Source organism: Apis cerana, linkage group LG14 (genome assembly GCF_029169275.1).
Source record: "Apis cerana isolate GH-2021 linkage group LG14, AcerK_1.0, whole genome shotgun sequence".
Taxonomy (NCBI): domain Eukaryota; kingdom Metazoa; phylum Arthropoda; class Insecta; order Hymenoptera; family Apidae; genus Apis; species Apis cerana.
The window spans coordinates 9990256-10013574 of record NC_083865.1 but is presented as its reverse complement, the minus strand read 5'-3'; the positions used below and the strand labels follow the sequence as shown (position 1 = coordinate 10013574).

Sequence of the window (23319 nt, the reverse complement as noted above, 5' to 3'; positions counted from 1 at the left end):
CTGATGACCAGACCGATGACTTCGAGAGGAAAATTACTTTCGAATCCGTTTTGCCTGTAATTCTAATCAGGAAGACGGTTCTACACGTTCTCCTGTACTCGAGCAATTATTCTCGATCCGCTGCGCGATAGATCGTCTCTAAAAATCTTGATAACAGGATTCGCGCGACGCGATGCTCACGAAAGGGGGAAAAACAACGATTCGAGGTACAAAGATTTTCGCTTTGTTTCGTGGGAAGAGGGAAGGGGAGGCGACAAAAAAAATGTGGGCGACAAAGAGGGCGAAGCTGGCTGGATCGAAAGTAAAGGGAGAGAGAGAGAGAGAGAGAGAACGCGGGTCGATGTAGACCGCAACTATCCATTCGTTCGTCATTTCCAGCATCGCTTTAAATATTAAATAGAGCTCGCAGCAACCGTAAAAAAGGATTATCCGTGCCGTTCCTCCGCGTTCTCCCCGCAGGAGAAAAAGAGACGAGCACCGCCGCCTTGTTTTTCCCTTCCCTTCCCGCCGGATAAGATTTCCTCCCCCCTAACGAAAAGTTTCAGACCCCTTTCGTCCAATTTTTCGCCCGCTAACGAACGTAATATCGGGAATCGAGCGAGAGAAGAGAGCGAGAACGAAGCAACCTTTACGAGGCCTTTTCTATTCGCCACCACGATATCCGATCGACCAAAGGGGAAGGGGGATCGAGGAACCTGTTCAAGCAAGATTTTATTTCATGGAAAATATCTGTATTTACAACGTTACATGACTATCTTCCCACTCGGAGGATACACGCGCTGGATCCATCACAAATCGTTCGCTTTTCCCAAACGACCTCGAAGTCGTTCTCTCCATTCCCCCGTCGTACAACACTCGCGTACGTGACCAACGAGAAGAAGAAGAAGAATAAGAAGAAGAAGAATAATCGCTTCCACTGCGCACAATCCCCGTCCGAAACTAACTTTCATAAAACGTTTCTTCCTCGATATCACATTTACAGCGCGACCGTGGTCCGATCTCAGGTCCGATCCGGTGAAAAGTCGCGCTGGCAAAGTCGGAAAGCAGCGGTGCAGGAGAGAGACGAGCTCAGTAAGGTCTCCAAACGTCGTTCCTCTGCTCGTTCTCCTCGCCCATCACGCCGATCTCAAGCCTGTTGCTGCTTATGGTCAGATTGCTACCGGCAATGGTCACCTGCTCCTCGCTCAAGTCCCCGTGTAGGTGCAGGTGGATCTGGTTCTGGTTCACCGTGCTGTACAACTGGGGGTAGAGGACCATCGGGGCGGGGCTGATGTAGTTCTGGCTTGGATTGTTGTAGTAGCCCTGGTAATTCGGGTTGTAGTTGTGCGAGGCGACGGGGACAGGCGTAGCCGGGCCCGAGGTCCAGGAACCGTAGTGATAGCCCGGGCTCCCGCTCCCTGTCCCGCCCCCCGCGAAAATGTCCGGGTCGCTCGATTTCGCGGGAACCAAGGGCAGCGAGGTCGACGAGGCGCCGTGGCTCGGATACATGGACACGCAGTTGGGCGTGTACGTGTCCTGTTGGCTGGTGTCCGACGGCAGAACTGCAACAATTCCAAATCCGATCTTTTTGCGCGTCCCTCCTCTTTTCCTGCGCGATGCAACGTGAAATTTGAAGTTCGAGCCACGTTACGATCGAGCGGGAAAAGTGGGTCTCTCCCCCTCCCCAGTTGGCTTACCAGTTGGCAACGGCACCGGCTCCGTGGTCGGGTGGTGAGAAAGGGCTTCACCTGGATACGAGAACGCCCCTCCGGGGATCGGTGAAAACGAGCCGCCGCTGCTTACCGGAGGAGCCGGATAAGACGGCGCCGCCGACGGATAAGTCCATTCCGCGCTCCCTGCCGTACCCGTGTCTGCAACAGTCGTCGCGATTACGTCGATACGCGACGAGCAACGAAGAAGGAGAAGGGGAAGGAAAAGAGCGAACGGACAAATTGGCACGTATCGCGTATACGGGTTGGTAACGGTGTTTCGAATGACTAACTCCGCCGGATTAATCGAAATGATTCACGGGTGAAGGCATGCCGGAAACCGTCGCTAGAAATACCGCGTTAATTCTTCAATTATTTACTATCGGGATAGATTGAGATCTCGCGCGTAATTATATAAGTGTGGGCAAGTAATTATACGTTAATTATCATCTCGTGAAATATTTATCGCAGAGTTACTCGCGACTTCCGTCGGACGTCCGATGAATATACATGTATATATTAGCTCGCGAAGCGATAGCAGCTTAGAGTAAAAGCAGGTTGGAGGCAGAGAGGAAAATGTTGGAGCGATGAGTCGGTGGATGATTCGGCAAAATTTACGCCATTTATTCAAGGAGCAGCGGTCGAACACGAGTTATGAAACGCGTATCCTCGTTTCTCCCGCGAATAAAGTTTCACGAAAAGAATCGGCGTCGACACATAATATTTCGCTCCTCTTTTTTTTCCATCCTTCCTCTCAATCGCTCGTTTCAGCTTTCATTCGACATCGGTAATCCTATAGTCTACTTCCTGTTGGCCTTCGTGTATTTGTTCCAAAGAATCCACTCCACTTTTTTCCGCTCTATTCCCTCTATTCCCTCTTCGTTCCAAGGAGGAAAAGAGAGGGGAGAGGGGAAGAAAAATTCTGAAAACGAAAGTTGGACAAGTGGAATCGATCACGACGCGTACGTGACGCGCTTAGGACGAACACCAGGTGGAACAAGGTGGAGAGGTGGAGAGCATTGGTAATTCGACAGTCGTCGGCTCGATGACGGAACAACGGCTCCGTTCAAGGGCGTCGTGGAAGCAACTGCTTCCAAGAACTGCTTCTCCGGCCAGGAACGAGGAACGAGGTTCGAAGTATCGTCAATTATTCTCTATCGAAAAATTTTCCCCGATCGAGTTACGGGGAAACGATAATGATCAAACGAGCGTTAAAAATAAAAATGAAACGGTTTATCGGACGTTTTTCGAACTCGATCTCGCGAGAGTTGGAAAGATTCTCGCGTAATTATTTCGCGAAATAATTATTCGCTTTTCCATTCCTGCTCGAGGAGCGAGGAAAAGAACCGATATTTTTCGACAAAGTCGAGAATTTTTCGGGCTCGAATCGAGAAAATTTACAATTGCATCTCGGCAGTGAAGTAAATGGAAAGCAACGGGAGGAAACGTTTCGGGTCAAGGCGGGGAAGCGTCGGAGAGAATTGATTAGAAAACCGTCGATTTTAATAGGCGATAAATCACGGGTTTCGCCATTGGCTTGGACTGGAAACTTGCTTCGTAATCCCGTGTTGGATTATGAGGGGCTGCTGCGCGCAAGAAACGGTCGGCGGTTTTGTAATTAACGGTTGCTAATTCCCTCGTAAACCTATGGACAAGCCTTTACGCTACGCGAGCCTTCCAAGTCAAATTATTTAACCTGGCGGGGGCTCGAAGAAGTCAATCGCCAGGCCTCGTCGAAACTCTTTCCCGTAACTCACTCTGTACACATACTCGTCCTCCCTCTCTCTCTCTGTTTTATTATCCGACGTTTACGACCTCCGTATCGAACGATTAAACGAATCTCGCAACGCAGAATTACCGATCGAGAGAGCACCGAGAGCAGAGATCTTCGCGATCTTTTCTTCCATCCATTGGGATTCCCGAAAAAACCGGGAAAGGAGAAAAATTGGACGCGATCGCTTTCACTTGCCTAAGGGGAAAGGTCGGAGATCGAGGTCAGGAGAAGAGGATAAAACTGTCGTTACGCCTACCGGCCTAGGAAGGAAGGAAGCGAGGAAGGTACGAAGGAAGGAAGGAAGGAAGGTCGAGGTCGTTTCGGAATTCTCAAAGGGGACCGCCGCGGGGATGGGGGCGTGGGGGTGATTACCGAAAATGGCCGTGCATTTGCCGCAATTACCGGAACAACGGTAAGAAAACAAAGCAGAGCGCGTCGAGCACACTGGGTCGACCATCTGTTGGATAATGGCTCGTTTCGGGGATCCGTTCAAGGAAGACGGCCGGTTCTATGAACCTAGCCAGAGAGCAGGTTCGAGGAGAGCGGAGGAGACATCGGGTGAAAATTCGATCGCTCCGGATTTTTTCCTCGCCGATGTCGGCCAATAAGACCGGACGAGATGAAATCGTCCTACTCTCTCCACGCTTGGAAACATTTCGTCGAGTTTCATAGTTTCGACCGCAGACACCGGGAGGACTTGCGAGGAGAGGAAGAGGAGAGGGAAAGTGTATCGGACTTTCCCATCGTAGATACACCATTTATTATCGGCTCGGTGTCGTTGCGCCGTGGTCGCTCCGGGAGGAGGCGGAGGAGGAAAGAAATCACCAAGGTGTAACATCGTTCATCCCCGACCGAAGGAAGGGACGCACGAGTCCTGACCAAAGGAACTCCGGAGTTGTTTACTACTTCCTCCTCTCCGTATCTCTCTTCTTCCCTCCCTGGATCTCTGTCCGTTGCTCTGCGGGTGTGAAACCACAGTGAGGTGGTTTTGGTGCTTAGTCTCCCGACCAGCCATCTACTTAACGAACCGTCCATCGACCGCCGTCATTTCGTCGTTTCTCGCTTTCTCTCTCTCTCTCTCTCCCCACACCCAGCTCCCAGCTACCGCTATCCGTTCGCTCCAATCCGTTCGACCTCGTCTTTTTCCTCCTCCCGCGACCGATCGAGAAACGTCGCGCCCGTTCCGCGAGCGACTTCGTACTTGGACGTTCCTTCGACGAGAGTTTCGCCTCGCTTTGAGACTCGGCCTTCCAAAGAGTGGCGGGATACCTAGCATACCTCGTCCTTGACACGTTTCACCTTGCTTGGGGCGCGGTTCCCGGCTCGGCCGCGCCAAGAATTTCGCGGCAAAAGTTGGGGAGGGCCCGTCTCGGACGGAGAAGAATTTCGTCGAACGATTGTGACGGGTTTTCGGCGCAGGAAGGAGAGTAGAAAAGAGAGGGGGGGAGAGAGAAGGAAAAGTCAGGAGGAACGACGAACAGACGAAGCCGTGGGGCTTCGTTTCCCACCAAGATAGATGCACACGTTTGGTCGTGTAACGTAAGTCGATATTGCGTCGTCTCGATATTCTTGCTCGACACGAATGTCGACACACGCCAGCCGTACGTGTATGACACGTATCGAGAGGCGCAACGTTCGGAGAGGAGAGGAAGAGAGAGAGAGAGAGAAGAGAAGTCTTACGCATACGAACGGCCAGGAAACTCTTGTTGCCTCGCGTATCGCTTACCATCACCGATTTCTTCTTATACACCGGGTATCCTGTCCCGGGGATAGTGTTTCCCTCGATGACTTCGGGATCCCGAGCGACCGGCTACCAGTCCGATCCCCGGCGTCCTTGCCGGCTCGATAGAGGGAAACTCTTTTCCGAATATTGCGATTCGTCTCCTCCCTCGGAGGAGGAAGGTGTCGAGTTTTATCCTTTCGACGAAAATTGGACGAAAAGGGGGGAGAGAAGGGAGGAAGGAAAGAAAGAAAGAAAAAGGGATCTCGCAATTGTGACAGGAACACGCGAGGAAATATAATAATATATCATAAAACCGTGGATCGATTGATAAATCCTCCTCCTTCTCCTCCGATAATTCCAACGATTCACGGTTCGTCAATCTCCTCGGAAGTAGGCGATCCGATCCCTTTCGACGACGGTTTCAATGCCCATCGCCGCTAATTTCGTTGATCCCGAGCTGCGTTTCTCGTTCCTTCGTTATTTCCCATTCATCTCTCCCCCCCCAGAATACCCCCGAAAGGAAGGAAATCTGTTTAACGCCCGGCCGAAGAGAGCGCGTTTCGCACGCACGCACGCACGCATCGCGGCAATTTGGAAACGAACAATGGAGATGCTCTTCTCCGAGGAGTAGTCCACTGCTCTTTCCCCCCTTTTCGGGGAGAAAAAGATCTCTGTTCTCGTTTCCTCCTCGCTCGCCCCCTTCCAGGAGAACAACTTTCGACCAACAACTTTCATTCTGGCCCCCCTTCCCCCTGCACGAGCGCCGCCGTAATTTCGAGGGTGAATGAAGAGCATGAATGGGAGAGGGAGCCGTGATCGGCGCGCCCCGGAAATTCACGCGCCTTCGCCGGACACGCGAGAGTTTTTCTAGCTCCTCTCTCTCTTCTTTTTCCGTATAATTGCTCTGCTACTTTTAGCATTCGAGGCGCATGGTGGACGACAGAAAATTTGAAGGAACGTCGATTATATTCCAGGACGGTTCCAAGGAAGAGGAGAGGATCGCGTGCGAACCGAGGAGGAGAGATCCTTTCAACCGCGCTCCTCCGTTCATTCAATTTGTCCCCCGTGAAGGGATATGCGTTTCGGTTCTCTCGCCTTCCTTTAGAGGAGAAAATAAACAAATACGGTCGACGCGTTTTTTACGAAGATCGGTACGAACGAGGAGGAGGAGGAGGAGGAGAGATGGCGAGAGAGTTCGACGAAAGCGACGTCGATCGTTAATCGATTGATCACGGTTCGATCGGGCTGGTTGATTGCCGATCAATTATGTTCCCGATTGATAAAAGAGCAAGTCAGGGTAAAGAAAGAGCGGATGTTCCCGTTGCTCCACAACGAATCCGAAACCGATCGTGCAAATTTTTCCATTTTCTCTCTCGAAAACCGTCCCATTTATTCGAATTTATATATATATATAATGCGCTTCCTCAATAGAAACGAATCTCATTAAGAAGAATCCTTGCAGTTTCACGCCCGCCGGTGTAATTCAATTTGGCCTCGTATCGTTCGATTATCTAGTAAAGGAGAGGAAAAACGAGGAGAAGATAGGCAGAGGACCAAAATCGTGGCCAGGTAAAACGAGGAGAATAACTCGAAAAAAAGAGAGAGATCGGGACGAAGATCCCGTGCCCTCTCGAGCGTGGATCACGTAACTGCCTCTCTCCACCTTCTCGTCTCCTCTCCTCTTCTTCTCCCAAGATTTATTCCCTATTTTTTCTCCTTCGATGCTCTTCTTCCCTCTCTCTCTCTCTCTCTTTGAACACGATTCAGCCAATGTACCGGCGATGTACGTGTACAGGAATTTTGTGTACGAGAAAAAAAAAGAAAAAAGAGAGAGATCGGTACGGGCTTCCTTTCGATCCTAATTCGTTTACCTTGCCAATACTTCCGTTCCACCATTCATTCCAGTGGTTCTTCTCCCTCCTTCCGTTCAATTTCTACTTTTCTTCTTCCCGACCTCGCGATTCAGGATAAACTGTACTCGATGAAACGTTGCGATTTTTTTGCATTTCGTATCGGGAGGAGAGTCATCGAGATTTACGAGATTTCTGGAATCTCTTCTTCTGGAAATCGTCGTGAGCGACAAGAGTGGAGAAAAGGGCGGTATCGCGGCGGGTGGTCTTGGTCACGGAAACGGCTGCAGTTCAACCAGAGATCCAGAGGAGGGCGTTGCGATACGGGACAGTTATTCCTTGGCGAATTTCGAATTACGTCGCAATTTTTTTTTTCTAGGAACTTGGGATGAATTTAACAAGATGCCACGATTAAAGAAAGAATTGCGGAAACAATATGATAATCTGTCGCGTGTTTGGAATCTTTCAACAGAAGGCAACGTCATTTTTACGATTTGTCCGAGTAACGAGACGAATGAAGGGAGGATCATTTAATACCTGTTGACTTCTCCTCAAAATTTCTTCCTATATTTTTTCGATACAGATGTTTGCAATTTTCTCGCTCGAATCTCGAGATATATATATATATATCGAGAGAAAAAAACATCGTGAAAGATCAAAGCGATACGAAAGAGAAGGATAAGACGGAGAATGCAAAGTTTGCAATTTGCTTCTCTCGGAATGCGATGCTTGGACAATTTCCCTGCTGAGAATCGAGACACTGGACACAATGAGATAATCCCAGAAAGAAATCTCGATACTTTTTCTCTTTCTTTTTTTTCCTTTCTTTTTCTAGCTTAGGAAGGGGGAAAGAAGTTGCTCCAAATAAACGACCGTTAATGGCAAAACGCCGCGACAAGTCGGCCGAGAGAGCAGTTTTCCGTTTCTTCGCTCGCCTCGGCGTGGCCGCTTATTATTACAAAAAACCGGCCGTCTTTTTATCCGCCGAGATTTTCGAGAGTTTTTGCCCCGATGTTTCGGTAGGATGACGATCTCGGGAACCGGGATCCTCTGAATCGTGAACCGCTTTCTCGCTTCGCTCGTCCGCCTCGATTCCTTCGACGTTTCGAGCCGCCGGATCCGACCTCGATCGATTTGCTCTCGAGATTGTCCCTCGATCATCTCGCAAATCGATTCGAACGAGTATCCTGATTGCCGAACGCCTCGATTTTCGGCCGACCCATTCGATTTTACTCCTCGATATATATATATATACTTTCGCTCCGTCGAACGAGTTGACTCGAGAAAAGAGAAAGAAAAAGAATTCTTCATCTTCGTCCATTTCGTTTTCGAGGATGGAAAATTTAAACGACGATATGTATTTTTCCAACTTAAAATTCCCACCGACGAATACTCTTTTCGGTTCGAGAAGAGCATCAATTCGCAGGGATCGTCGTGGGAAAAGCGTGGATGCGTTCGAACGAAGGGTGCCGAATTCAATCCAAGAGTAGTCGTCCTCGTGCCAAAACTCGTCCATCTCATCCTAGATTCTCTTCGACCCTTCCTCTCTCTCTCTCTCTCTTTTTCCACGAATCGAAAAATATCGAAATATCCCCCATCGAACTTCCTCAAACAACGTTATCTCGTTCGCTCGACGAGATTGAGGAGCGATCGAAAGCGAGCAGATTCCCGCTATCTCCGGAAAGCACCTCGTCTAGATCCTCGGCCAGATTCGTGGAAATACGTGGAAACGAGACGTGCTCGATTCGCCTCGGTTATTATCGCGGTCTTGGTCACCGCACGGGTTTCCTTGAGTCGTCCGCCGAGTGCGCGCCCGATTGGACGGACACGAAGGATGTCGTGCAACCAGGATACGCGATAAACCGACCGATAAACTTCGCTGCGAGCCCCGCACCCGACGGATCTCTCAAAATTCCTCGCCCTCGAAGGAAGCCTCGAGGCTTTCCTCCCCGCGATAAACGCTTTCTTTCTTTCTTCCTTCCCTCCTTTCTCTCCTTCCTTTTCGAAAATCCTCTCGTCTCGTCGAGATGCATAAGTTCACCCGCGAGAAGGAAGGAGGAGGGGAAATAAGTGTACGAAACGGTGCACGAAACAATAGTCGTCGTGGATGTCGTGGAACGACGGTGGCGACGGATTTACGAGTTTAATTAAGTTCTGCGGTCGCGTTCGTCATTTCGGCGGGCATCGAAGCCTCGTTTCCTCGCTCGGGGGACGGGACAACCCCGCCGTCACTTTAGATAACAGGGAGAGTCGTTGTCGTCCCAAAAAATCTGGAAAATAACCCTCGATTCCGTTGGACGAACGAACGGAAGGAAGATAGAAGTAGTTTTAAGGGAAGCGGCGGTTTTGATCGCACGCGTTTTCCTCCTCCTCCCCCTCCTTTTCCTGTGTGTCACGGATCCTTTGCGAATTGGCAACAAGTTTAAGCTTGCGCGTTAATAACCCGGTGATAGAGTATGATAGGGGTTGGCGTGTTGCAGGGGGAGGGAGAGTCGCGAAAGGAGTGTATGTGACACTTTCCTAATTGCCTGCAAACTTCCTCTCTCGCACCCCTTAAGAAAGGCTACACCCTTGAACCCGTTCCCTCGCTCGCTCCCTGCCTGAGCAGAGAGAGAGAGAGACCTCAGACGCTGCGAAGGCGGCTACGCCGGCAGAGAAATTTAATCAACCACACGTGATACCAGCCGCGAGGATTAAAAAGAAGTTGCGCCTGTATATACGAGGGAATGGCAAGACTTTCCAGATGAAATTCTACGCGAATCCGGCCGCAGCTTGACATTAAACGACAAAGATCCCTCCTCTCTCTCTCTGTTTCTTTTTTCTTCTCTTCTGGTAGCGGAGAGTACCGTTTAACTAAAATTCCCAACCGTTCCCAACCGAGAAACGAGTAAATGATTCCACGCACTGTAAGCCTTCCATTAAAGCCCCCTCTCCCTCGCTCGGACAAAATCCACGTCGACGGGTAAAGAAAACACTGACAATCATCAGTAGGTGGAGAAAAAGGGAAGGAGAGGAGACGGAAAGGTGTAGTCACGTGGGAATCGCGAAATTGTGAGTCCTCTCTTCGAATTCGCTGGCCAATAATTATCGCTAATAAATGGAGAGGGATTTAGAAAGATTTAGAGAGACAATTTTCCTCTCGATAAGAAAGATTATAGAAATATTCGACGACACCGAATTCTTTTCTTCCCTTCCTTTCTTTCCGATAAAATAGAAATAGGAAATTCTATTCTCTGTAATTTCTCTCCGCGACTTTTTAAAATTTTTACGCCACGGATGTTCGACGGGGAAGGTGCAGCCGAGCGAGGAAACAAGACAGATCCATCGGCTTTCGGGTTACGCTGCGAGTAAACGCGGAGATACGCAGAGAGAGAGAGAGAGAGGAGGAATATACAATCAGCGTGATTGTTTGACACCCCATAATCAGCATCCTTACCCCTACCACGTGGTCGGTCGCCGCCCGGCATCTCTCCTGTCGTTTCTATTTTCTCCTTCTCTCGTTTCGTTTCGTTTCGTTTCGTTTCGTTTCGAGAGAGCAACTCTCCTCCTCCTTCAATTCCCCGCGCACCATCCTCCCCCTCCCTCCTCTTCGGGTACTCGGGCCCGCTTGCCACCGGCTTATTACCCCGATCACGACTCGAGATGAGGCTTCGGGCAAAAGAGAAACGGACACGGTTATATTATAACAGATAGGAGTAGAACGCTCGCTTCCCCCTTTTTCTCCTTTCTTTTCTTCTTCCTTTCCCTCGAACACCTCCGCAAAAACCTCCGCCAATGTCGCGCATTTTTCTCCTCGTCGTTTCCCATTTTTGTCCATTTCGTCATTCGAGGAGGAGGAATAAGAGATCGGGTAACGGATGAGGGTCGAACGAAAACGGTTTGCCAGTTTTCGACTTGGAGCCGCGATTCATCATGGGATATAAACGCTCGATCTCGAGCGAGATCATGTAGGCGAGATTTAGAGAGCAATCACCGAGGAGGAGGAGGAGAGAAAACGGTGGCGGTGAAGGAGTGGCGGAGAAAGAGAGGCAAAACGAAAGAAGAAGAAGATTACGAGGATGGGAGGGAGATGGCCGATTCAACAGCGTCTACAACGGCATCGCAAGCGAACCGAGCCCGAGACAAAAGGAGGAGTCGACTGGATCGACCGGCAAAAACAACATGGATCCAGCTCTCGATCGATCGAGAAGCGATCGATCGATCCCTGGTATTACGCAGACGTGCACGTGAGCGGTACGTGAGTGCACGAGTCTCTTGTACCGATTGTAAATTCAGAAGGGGATCTCTGAATCCGGTGATGACCTGCCTCGAAAACACGGGGCGAGAGAGAGACGAGGGAGAGGAGGAGAGAAAAGGAGGAGGAAAATTGCATCCACCGACGCTCATCATTTCGCACTCTCTCTCTCTGCGCTCATTCGTACGTGTGCCCATTCGGCCGTTGGATCCGCTCATTAGGCGCGAAGTAGACACGGAACGCGAAAAAAGAAGAAGAGGAGGAGGAGGAGGAGGAAAAGAAAGAAGAAGAGGAGGAGGAAGAGAAAGAAGATGAACGAGTGACCGATAAACCGAAGCATCGTTCCCATTCACACGAGACGGGAAACGCGTTATGAAAACGAATCGAATTTTGAAAATTTCTATGTCGATGTCTAATCGTTTTCGCGAATGAAAAGACGGAATCTCGCGTCGATCGAAGAAGAAAGAAGGAAGGGAGAGAGAGAGGGAGAGAGAGAGAGTTTGGACGAGGTAATTAGAATGGTCGGGCGATCCGGGAAGGTGACACGGGTGCGACAAAGTTGGGGCGATCGGGCGGAGAGAAGGAAGGGAGGGGAGAAGGACGAGGAGAAGGACGAAGAGAGAAGAGAGATTAGGGCAAAGAGAAACCGCAACGTAGCTTCAAAGAGGTCTTGGCAGCCAGGGGCGCGTCTACTTAACTTTGATCAGGTCGAGACCGCTGATGCGAGACGATGCCATGCAGAAATAAAGTGGCTCCCCCTCCGAGTTTCCCGCCTTTTTTCCCGCATCTTCGATCATCGAAACCGTACCACCTCGACGGCCTCGAATCCCGCCGTCCAACCTCGTCAAATCTCGATTTAATCCACTTTGCTGAATTTTTCACCGTATTTAATAGGATCCATCCGGGATCCATCATCGCGTTTCACGACGATAAAACACCGGGAGAAATACCGATCTCGTTCCCTCTCTCCTCCGAGCAAATCATCTTTCGGCCGGAGAGGGACGGAGAGCGCGAGCGAGAGGACACTTTTGGCCTCGTGCTAGAGAGACAACAACGGTGGATCGTGTTGGGGATCAGCGGGAGAAGAGATGGAAACGGCAGGTTGAATGTCGTTATTACGTTGAATTAGAGGGTGCAGAGCCGGAACGAGGTATGAAACTATTACCTCGCGAAACGGCGGATCCCCCCTCCCTCCCCGTCCAGATCCCTCGCCTCCCCTCCCCGCGATGGAGGAGAAGGGGGTGGGTGGGGTTTGCGCGCAGTTTCACAGCCGCTCCACGAGCCACGAGGATAGGACGGCTCGTGAGCGAAGCGGTGCCCGCTAAAATCTCCTCGATCTTGCGGATCGAATCGAATCGATTTGCGAAAATTCTCAAAATTCGAATCCTCGAATCGAATCGCGAAGGACCGACAAATGGATCGGTTGACTCACCACCGTGCTGAGGGCTGTGCTTGTAGCAATCTTGATGAGCCGAGGAGCCGCTACTCGCCCCGAGGTGGGCGCTCGAAGCAGGCGATGCGGTCGGATCGGTGTTGTTGGGGTTGGTGCAGGCACCGCTAACCGAGTTCGCGGTGACGTTGTTGCCGACGTGATGCTTATTCCTCCTGTACGGCTCCGAGTCCCGAAGGTAGGGAGTGAACGGGCTTGGCGCGTCGGGGAAAGTCCCTCGGGTCAATCCGGGAACACGGGGCAGCGCGGGAACTCGCGCCAATCCGGGGATGTGAGTCTGCCCTGGAAAATAAACCAACCAACCTTCTCTTTCATCCTTTTTCCCAATTCCCTCCACCTTCTCTCCTTTCTTTTTCTTATCCCCTGCCTCGCGAAAAATCCAGCCGAATCGGGTCGAGGGGAGCGATAAGGAGGGGGCAAATGTTTGTGCAATTAGGCCGACGTAGAGAGGGGTAATTAAGAAACTCGAGCTGCTATGCGCCTCGATCGACTTCAATAGCATTCCTCGCGCGTTCCATCTCCCTCCTCCGAATAGGCAGAGGGGGGAGGAGTGTCTGCACAGTGTACCGGACACTCCGGCGACTCCTCTATCGGGGAGGATCGCAATATGCGCGCGTCGTGTGCGTGTGCATCGTTATACGGCGATGCACATTATGCGCCACGTGCATACTCTCGATTGCTTACGTAATCACTGTACACGACATTCGATGGCGAAATCACCACACCTCCGTTTCATTTTTTTCTTTATCCAAACGATCCAATCGAATCCTAATTTTTCTACTTTTCCTCCTCCTCCCTAAAAAGGAAGAAAAATGATGTCTCGACCCTCCTTCCATCGAATGAGCGAGGAAGGAGAGGAGAGAAAGACGTCGATCGGAACAAGTGGAGCACTGCCCCTTTCCCCTCCCCTCGAGGGCCCTGGAAGAGCAAGAGGAAGGTAAGAATGGGGAGCCGCGAGGCGCAAATTGTTATTCGCAAGGGCGGGAGGGAGGGGCGAAGGGAAGGAAGAGGGAAAACGGAGGAGAGACTCGGGCCACGAGGGCGAACGACAAATAAAGTTCGACCGCAAACTGCACGAAATTGTCGGTGAGCCCAGATGGTCAGCTCCGGTGCGGCAACCGATGCCTACAAGATTATTCCTCGCTACCGACTACCACGATCCTCGCCCGTACACGAGGCCCAAGGAACGAGGGAGCACCGTGTTCGGCTCCACGACCGGATCCCACGACTTCTCACGTACCGGACGCTCGTAATGCCCCCCCCCCCTCCCCTTCCAAACGTATCGCTCCAATCGCTCTTTTCGGGGCGAAGCTCCCAACTTCGCGGGTTTCCATTCAACGGGAGCAAAGTGTAAGAATGGAGCGAGTTAAATAATAAAAGAAAGGGATTTCTCCTATCTCTCTCTCTTAATTACGCGCGAGCAATCGAAAATCGCACCTGAACCGAACGAAAATCGACGGGTCGAGGCGAAAAACGCGTTGATGTTATTGGTGAAAACGTGAAATTATCGGGGGTCCGGGGTTGGCTATCGCGTAACGGGATATCTGAGAACGTACCTGCTATCCGAATCTAGAAGCGGAAAGGCGGTTAATTACAATGAACAAGAACGATATAACACCTTCGTCGAACGTGGTGAGGCGGAGAGGACGGAGAGAATGAGTGTACGAGAGAGAGAGAGAGAGAGAGAAGGAGAGGGAGGGAGGGAGGGAGGGAGAGAGAAGAATAATTCCAATCTCCGCAGCACGGGTGGTGGGCTTATCTAATCAAAGTGTGGCAGCTCCGGAGGACGGAAATAGCGCGGCTTTTTTCCTCCTCTCTAATAACGGGCCCCTCCCTCCGCTCGTCTTACGTCCTCCTTGACGCCGCGCCACCGACGGACGGCCTCTGCCTGACCATTTCGACAATTTTGCTCCGATCCTCTCTCTTCCCTTCCCTTCTCTCTCTCTCTCTCTCTTCCTCTCTTTCGCTGTAGAGAAACATCGCTGTGAAAAATAAGAAAAAGGAAGCTTTTCCTCCCGCGGAAAGAAAAATAACATCGCTGAGTAAACCAAGGGAATAATCTCTTTTCCCTTCCCCTCGCAAAAGTTAGAAACGAGAATCGAAACCTTTCGGCCGAAGCTTGGAGGATTCTTTCCAATTCTTTCGCCGTGGACGGAGTTTTCTCTCGATCTTCCCATGTGAAACTCGCGTGTTTCGAAGATCGAGCACCCTCGGATTCTTTTTTTCGAGCACAATTTCGAAACCAGAGTGCGCGGATTCCAAGCTTTTCCTACGGAGGATACGGAAAATAATTTCGAAAGAGAGAGAGAGGGGCACGGTGCATTCTTCAGTCTCTAATCGAAATACCAAACGCGGAACAATTACCGGGCAAGCAAATTCAATTTCAACGTTTGACTGACAGCGGCCGATCTATCGATATTGTTTTCCCGGGACCGTTTCGATGATTTTCGGCCGCAGTGATGGATACCCGGTACCCACTTTGTTTCGCAACTCCCTTTTCTCCGTTCGTTCCAACCGATTCGCGCTGCCCTCCCTCCCTCCCTCCCTTCGACTCGTTCTCTGTTCCCGGATCCGATCGAGCTCGGTTTCCCGACCAACCGAGAGAAAACTAGGCCTGCCACTTCGTATCCTCCTCCCGTTCCACGCGCGCCGTCTAATTCTAACTCGTCGAAACGAGTTCGAATATCATGCTCGACGAGAACCGTAACCCTGTTTATAATTATTACGTTAAAGCGAATTGACATCCTCGGCTGTCCTATGTTGGAACATGAAACACGCGCGGTAAATAATTTGCTTCACGCCACGAGGATTTTCGGCAACGAGGAAGAAGACACAAGGCGAGCTGGTTGCTTGAGTCGGATCAGGGTGTTGGCCTTGCAAGTCCGTTAGCCCGGTCGCGCGCCGTTCGGTGGCCGAGTTTTCGGTATTTACACGCGACGACGGGCCGGTGAATTGGAAAAATTGCGCGATTACCGGGCGAGCAGCCGGGCGAGAAATGGGGCGAGGGGTGGTGATTCCCGATAACAAAAAGCTCGCCCGATTATCCACGCAATAATGATAGCCGGCAGGTGTCCGGTGGCTCGCATCGTTCGCAAGGGAGGACAATGAGAGCGCCGGTTGTTTCGCCCGACGGCTCCCGTACACGCTTGGTCGTTTGCATGGATTGTCCCTGGTGCGTGGCCGGGCCGCGTGGCGAGGAGGCACGCCATCGCTGTCCAAAACTCCTGTATGCAATATGTCGTGATGCGTGCCCGCCGTCTCTTCTGCCGCCCGCCACGGAATCCTCTTCGCGATCAGATGCTCTCGAGAGAGAAGAGATTCGGAGGTTCCAGTTCTTCGAGACGATTTCGTGACCATCCAACGAAATCGTGGATTATTCGCTCACGTTACACGCAACGACAGCCTCGAATCTCCGTATCTCCGTCGAGAACCGAGAGACAAACTCGATTCGCGTTTTTCTTTTTTCTTTTTTTTCTTTTTTTTTCTTTTTTTCATTTCACGGCATTAGCGATATTTTGATATCCCGTTGATTTCCATTGGTTACGTGGACGGCGAATGGAAAAAAAAAAACATCAATTTGCTTGCTTTGATTTTTTTCATACGAGAAACACGAAACACAAACGTCCATCTCGCGCGCAACACTGTCAACTTTTCCCCGTATTAACGGGGGTATAAATAGTTTGAAATTCTATCGTATATATATATATATATATATATATACGTACGTCGTCCTTGGCGAGCAAATTTTCGATCGATCGAAATTATCCTACGAACGATTTCGCGATCATCGTCGTCGTAAAAAGTGGATGGAATTATGTTGTAACGATAGATTCTCGCGTAACTCGCACGTATCGATCGTTGCCGGCTCGCGAAACCGGAGCGAACGATAAAAATGTTAGAAAAATCAATCACGTTGGTCCATTTCGAAAAAACAAAAGCGGGAAGGGGGAAGGGAGGGGGGGTAGAGGGGGAAAAAAAATCTGCGAGACCAGTGGGCACGCATCGTCCTACGTCTATCAATACTTTATACAACAAATGCGAAACGTCCGCAAAAAGCTGCCGTATTCGTGGTCGACTCCGCAGCGGCTATTAATCTGATATCGAAATAACAGGCATTTTTTTTTTTTCTACGAACGGAGCTTGAAATTGGTGGTACTCGCTTAAACCGGGACAATTGTTCCGCGTTTTTCGAATTCTCTCTCTTCTTTTTCTCGACGATGGGCGAGACGCGTCGCCGGCAAATATTTATTATGGAAATAAATTTACGTTTTGTGGATCCATTATGTGAAACCGGGAATTGATAATGAAAAACTGCTGAAGTTTGAATGCAACCGACGACTTTTCCAGGTTCGACGAAATTAAATATTTCATTATTGCTCTGGTATTTTCGCTGGTATCGAGTTATCCTCGCGGTTTCCAAATATTCAATATGCGGTAATTTTTTAAAAGCTTTCCGCCCCCGTGTCCTTCCCCCCCTCCCCCATCGGATCCCCTATCCTACGTGTCGAAAAACGAGAGAGAGGAGCGAATAAATTGATCCCACGGCTCACGGCGAAGGACCAAGTTGGGAAGGAAAGAAGTTTTCTCGGAGAGGAATATTCCGGAGGGTTTTTAACGCTTCCTGTTGTAAAACTTCTGAAGAGAAGAGAGGAAAAAATCATAGCGGAACGGTGGACCGGTTTCGATTATTTGTATAATGCGAATCCGTCGGTGTGGCAAATACGCATGATACGACACACCGGTTATTAAGCATGGTCAAGCATCGATAATTAACGGATATTTTTGGAGGTTTTCATAGTATATTACGGTAAGTGGATTACTTTTCACGCGGCGGTGTGCTGGTAAAAGCATTGTCCGTGTAGCGCGGGTTGGTGAATAGCTAACCCAAAACACGCATACGCGCGGTACGCACATCGACCACTGCATCATCGCGCACCATCTGCTCTGTAATGACTTCCCATTACCGCGTATAGGGACTTTCGTTGAATTATCGGTACATTTTCAGGGAATCGACGGGATAGCAGCAGCCGGTGGCCGCGGATAGATCTCGCGATCCATGGTCTACCAGGGGATGGAAAGTGTTTGATCTACTCACTCGTTTTGGATCGGGGCTCTCTCGGTCCGTCCACGGTCACCTTGATGGCTCTCGTGTACGTGGCCACTTGGGGAGGCGTCGTCGACACCGTGATGGTGATGCTGAAGCTCTTTCCTGAAAACGTCGGGGAAACGTCTCTCGGTTAAATCGAAAAATCTGTGTCGAGGAGGATATTTCCCCAAGTCAAGGAAGATGACCGATTTATCAGAGGCGAATCAATTTTGCGACACACGACCCATCGGCTGCGGTCGACCGACCGAGTCACCGGCGAATCGCGATCTAAATAGTTTACGATCTCGTCCTCTCCCGCAATTACGTTCACCTCCGTTCGGTTTCGAGCAGACCGCGAGCGCGTCTTAGAGCGCGCGGGCCGAGGGGGAGAGGGAAAGAGGAGAAGAGGACGTTCGGGGGGTGGAGCACCGGTGTGCATATATCACCGACCAAGGTCTCGAAGTTGAAGGTTCGGTATATTAATTCCCTCTCCATAAACGTCCGTCGCAGAGATTGACTACGCTCTCTTAAACGCTCGCTAATATGCATTCGGTAATTCCGCCGCCTGTCTGCTGTCTTCCAAACCCCCTGTCTCTTTCGACCGGTAAAAAGTCAACCGGATTATAGCCATCGGCCCTTCCTCTCCGGTTACTTTGTGTCGGCACGATTCGGTACCACTTAAAAATAGATGAATGCTTTTCAGGTAGGTAGATAGGTAGGTAGGTAGGTAGCTAGGTAGGTAGGTAGATAGGAAGAAAGTGCCGCGATTCTTCTCTCGTCCGGGGGGAAAATTGGAAGGGGAGAAATCTGGAGCGCGAGATGGATCGATGGTGGAAAATACGAAGAAGATCGGTCGGTCCGCGTTAAAGAGAGGATATCTAACGTGTCGCGGACATATAGTCGTTTGTGTTGGCGTAAACGTCAACGATTTGTAATTGTCTCCCCTTGGTGCACCCTGGTCCACCTCGCTGTGTCTGTCAACATGATAACCGGCATCAAACACCCCCAACCCCGCCACCCCCGGGAGCTGCAACTGACTGCACAGAGGCACGGCGTTATATCCTAGTTATAGCGTGCCCTCTCCCCCCGCGAGCCGCTGCGAGCCCTCCGCCCCCTGGCCCGCTCCACCCTCTCAGCCGCGATGCTGTCGCTCTCGCGCCCGTCATTACATCCTTGTTATCGTCATCATTTCGGTCTAGCGCAAAGTGCCTCGTTTCGGAACACCAAAAATCACGCGCATCGCATCGCTCCCCTCTTCCGTTTTAAAATCGATTAGCCCCATCGATCGCCCACCTCCACGATTACGCTCGTCTTTCGCTTTTCACGGCCCCGTCAATTATTGTTCTTCCTTCTCTCCCCCTTTCATCCCTCCCGCCCTCTTCCTTCGAGAACTCTACTCCTCCCCTCTCGGACGCGATAAAATGTGGAGAGAGAGAGAGAGAGAGGAAGCTGAGCCGTGGCTCGTCGTATCGTAAGCGATCGTAGGAAGGGAATTCGCGCACGACACCCGACCACCCCTTTCCCTCCGCCATCCTCCTCCGAGTCCATCGCATTTGGGGCTAATAATGCCGCACAGCCGATTTCCCCCACCGACTGGCCGGACCTGCGGTTAATACTCGATGATGGGAACGGTCATCTGCAGAGACAGGACACCCAGGCTGTGCATTCGCGAAACGGCGGACGGACGGACGGACAGACCGACAGACAAAACCGGGCCACGCGTATGTGCCACCTATATATATAACGCGCGCACCACATCGCCGGTTATCCGCCGCGACTCCGGCTTGTTTCGGTGTGTCGGTGCGTTTCGAACGGTGCCGAGGATGAGATGAACGCCATCCCAAACCGCCCACACAACCATCCGAAACCACTCGAAACCGTCCGTTAATACTCGTGGCACCAGGGAGCGAGGGGAGAGAGAGAGAGAGGGGGAGGGGGAGAGAGAAGGGGCGAGGTGGCCGGCTGCTCCTCTCTCCAAGTAGGAGGAGAGGCAGAGCGGCAAGTTGGGATGGAAAACGAAGGGTTCGGTGGAACGGGGACGAAGGTCCCGATCCCGAGTCTCGCAACAGGATGTCTCTGCAATTGTCAAATAATTACTATCGGTGGTAATTTCACCCGTGTCGATATAGACTGCGGTATATTACTAATTATAGGCACGGGCCTGCCTCGGCCCCGACGATCACGGAACGCCCCCCGCCCTCTCTCTCTCTCTCCCTCACCCTTTGATCCGCCACCACTGTCCCATCTCCCTTTTCCTTTTACCTCCACCAGTTTGCCGATCCATCTTCACGGAAAGTGATAATTGTAAACATCTTTCCTTTCCACCGCTCACACTTATCCTTCGCTTCCTTCCTTCCTTCCTTCCTTCCGTGACCTCTTCTCATTCCACCATCTCATTCTTATTTCGCGCTTCTTATTCACTTTTCTTTTCTCACTTTTCTTTTCACGGAAACGAACCACTCTCCGCTGCTCGTCTCCTCCGTTGGCGGACACTTGCAAGGAGAGGGGGAGAATCCAGAAGTGGGAAGAGAGGGAGGGAGATTCGAATTTTCCACCGAATTTCTTGGACGGATCGGCAATATCGAGGGGAATCGAAGCGGTGCGGTAGGATTCAATCAAATTAATAAGTCGCGGAAACAAAATCTCGATGATAGGAGGATAGGTCGACTGGCCGGTCGCGGCTGGTACGAGGGTGGTTTGGTCAATCGTCGAAATTGAGTATTACGGATTATCGAGGAGAGATAGTGAAGCGGAAAAAAAAAAACAAAAAAAAAAGAAAAAACAAAAAAAAAATACCAAAAACTGGACAAAGGGATCGAAGGATTTCGGCGAGGGACGTGTCCCTTTCGCTAATTGATTTCGGGGATAGCGTATCCGGTGTCAGGAGGTGGATGGAACCTCGCTGACCCTGCACTTCATGATGAAATGGAATGAAACATAGATGATGCTATCGACGGACGTGCAGTTCCAACGCGAGCAGTCCGGCTCGTTAATTCATAAATGCATCGTACGATGCGTGGGGTGCAAAATGCATTTGTAGGACCGGATGGGTTCACCTGCCGGCCCGTAGATAATCGTAGCTGATCGACGTGCCGTACGCAAATCTACGACTTAATCGGCGCAAAAACGAATTATTTAAAAAGCTGTCGGTCGATCGATTCGTTTGGAAATCATTTATTTAAAGCCCCGGTTCCCGGTTGATACGTGTAACTTTGTTCGCGGCCGGCGCGATTTAATTTCTGTATTCAAGCTTAATCTATACCTTTTAAAGCAGTTTAACGATTGCGGTTTCGCCAAGTGTGAATTAACTAACGTGCAAATAACGTGTAAAAGAAGATATTTACGCTCGCTAATTAAAACACGCCACCTCGCCGCCACCTTTCTTTATACTCGTTTCCGGATTGGATTTTTATATTCTTCTTCTTCTTCTTCTTCTTTTTCTTCTTCGTCTTTTTTTTTTCTTTTCGAGAAACATCGAGTCGCGGATTCGCTTGATTTTCGAGACTTAACCCCTTCCTCTCCGGCCGACGAACGATGATTTCTGATTAACGGCCAGTTGTTTCGGATGCTAGGTCGGGGCTACCGGCGGACATCGAGTAATGACTCTGGGGGCGGCGGGATGCGAGGGAACTCGCGGATGCGGAGGGTTTAAAAGCGAGAGACGAGTCAAGCGGGGTTGAGGCCAGTTGATGACGATGATGATTACAATAACCGTGCTTTTAGGGGGTTCGAAATCACGGTACGTGCGCCTCTCTTGTACAGATAATTTACTGGCTGCTTTTTCAACGACTTACAAAGCGACATGCCAGTGACGATGACACTCGAAACCTCAAAACTAACTATCTCTATTGGCTCGTTTAATGGCTTGTCTCGAGCTTTGATCATAGAATTGAATATCTTCGGATTGCAATCTGATTCTAATATCTTTTAAAATAGATGTGATATTTTGCCAAAATTATTTACGTTTAATTTTAATTTTTGTGTCACCGTTGTGTAACAACAATATAATAACATGAAGCAAAATTAATCAAATATATACGTTTTGCCTATTTTGCATAATTTCTTTATTTTAGAATGAGGAAAAAAAAAGGAAATAGTGATACCCAGTAATAAATAATTATTGGTAAACGAGTGATAATTTTAATAATAGACGAATAATTATTTTAAACACTTACCTCTACCACTCCTTCCGACGAACCTTAAATCGTTGAATTTGGCGACTTGGTTCTTCATCAACGTAGTGGAATTTCTTAGTTCGGCGCAACAGTTTTCATCATTACCCGCTCGTACTGTCACCAATGTTCCATCGACGACTTCGCCAAGAGCGACAACTTTGAATGCCACTGGAAGCGTCTTATTAGATCTCCAATGTGTTGGCAATTGACTGCAGAGAAAATATGGTGATCCTGTAAAAATATAAAAAACGTGCAACATTTTTCTTGTGGAAATGGAAATAGAGATATAAGATTAGAAATGTATCGATATACTTAACCCTACTTTTTTAACCTACCTTTTTATACATGTTCAAAAATTATATCGTAACTATATTCTCATCACAAACTATGACAAATGTTTATCACTTTTCTTCTCTTTTCTCACGAAAAATCTACGAAAAGCGATACTTGAAAACTTTTAGAAATGTTATCGTTCTTTCTTAATTCGATGAATTCGCGTTGCGACGAAATTTCCATTCTATGCGCCGTTTTCCCGCTCGTTTGAATTGAGAATGACGTCAAACGTTTCGACCAATCAACGATATCTTTTTTCCGGTAGCCATATTAGAAAGAATACGAACCTGTTCGAACTAATTCACCAGGATGTTCAGCTTGTGCCTCGCCGACGAGTCTTTCGGTCCACCAGAGCTCGCCGACGGCGGCACCCTCGCTCATTTCGCCACCACCTCCCCCGGCGTCGGCGTCGTCGGCCTGCTGGTACCTGGTGTTTACCCCCTGAAGAGGCGCCAGTGAGGGGCCGCACGGACCGGCGCCTTCGTGGGATCCAACGGTGGCGTAATTCTCCCCGCAACCCACGGAACCCACCGGTAGATGCATCCCATCGGCCAGTTGCCGCCCCTCGTCGCCCAAGCACGTACCCTCCGGACAAGACGTCGTGATTTCACTTGCCTTCTCGATCTGTACACTCCACGGACTTTCCTCTCTGCTATAGCTGCTACCAGCTACTTCTTCTCCAACAACTGCTTCTCCGCTTCTGGTTCACACGACGGATGTCCAGGATACTTACCAACACGTTCATTATATCCTCTTAAGCATGCAGAGTGTACTCAGTGTCGTCGATTTCCATGACGAATATATTAGCTTTCCGCCACCGCCATGACGATGCTATCCAATACTACTATCCAATATTGACGTCCAATCAGAAACTATTCTTTCCTTTTATTGCACTTTTAGTCCGCGAGATGTCACTGTGTTTAGATCTAAGGATTTATTCTGAATTTGATCACTTGTCGAAGTTGTAAACACGTTTTGGCAATTGGAAACTCCTACAGGTTGTCAA

At 49.9% G+C, this 23319-nt stretch overlaps 1 protein-coding gene across 4 annotated transcripts; it reads right to left on the bottom strand.

The window, feature by feature from the left end:
- Positions 1–709: 709 nt before the first annotated feature.
- LOC108001028 (protein lozenge-like) lies at positions 710–22961 on the bottom strand. 4 transcript variants are annotated; one of them, XM_062084768.1, is made up of 6 exons: positions 22601–22961; positions 21981–22211; positions 17815–17928; positions 12702–13022; positions 1677–1850; positions 710–1541 (listed from the first exon to the last, which is right to left on the bottom strand). In XM_062084768.1, the coding sequence occupies exons 1-6, from the start codon at positions 22854–22856 to the stop codon at positions 1069–1071; spliced, it is 1569 nt and encodes a 522-aa protein (XP_061940752.1). In that variant the 5' UTR covers positions 22857–22961; the 3' UTR covers positions 710–1068. The 4 variants fall into 4 exon arrangements, with proteins under 4 accessions (XP_061940752.1, XP_061940753.1, XP_061940755.1 ...); XM_062084769.1 differs by having other exon boundaries at positions 12702–13001; XM_062084771.1 differs by lacking the exon at positions 12702–13022.
- Positions 22962–23319: the final 358 nt, after the last annotated feature.

What these genes read in the sequence shown, in the direction of transcription:
- LOC108001028 (XM_062084768.1), bottom strand. Translation starts at nt 22,856, where the DNA reads ATGCATCTACCGGTGGGTTCCGTGGGTTGCGGGGAGAATTACGCCACC. An exon ending in CGTCGGAAGGAGTGGTAGAG is followed by an intron (nt 17,929 to 21,980) that starts GTAAGTGTTTAA and finishes CGACGTTTTCAG; the next exon opens with GAAAGAGCTTCAGCATCACC. An exon ending in GCACAGCCCTCAGCACGGTG is followed by an intron (nt 1,851 to 12,701) that starts GTGAGTCAACCG and finishes CGACTGTTGCAG; the next exon opens with ACACGGGTACGGCAGGGAGC.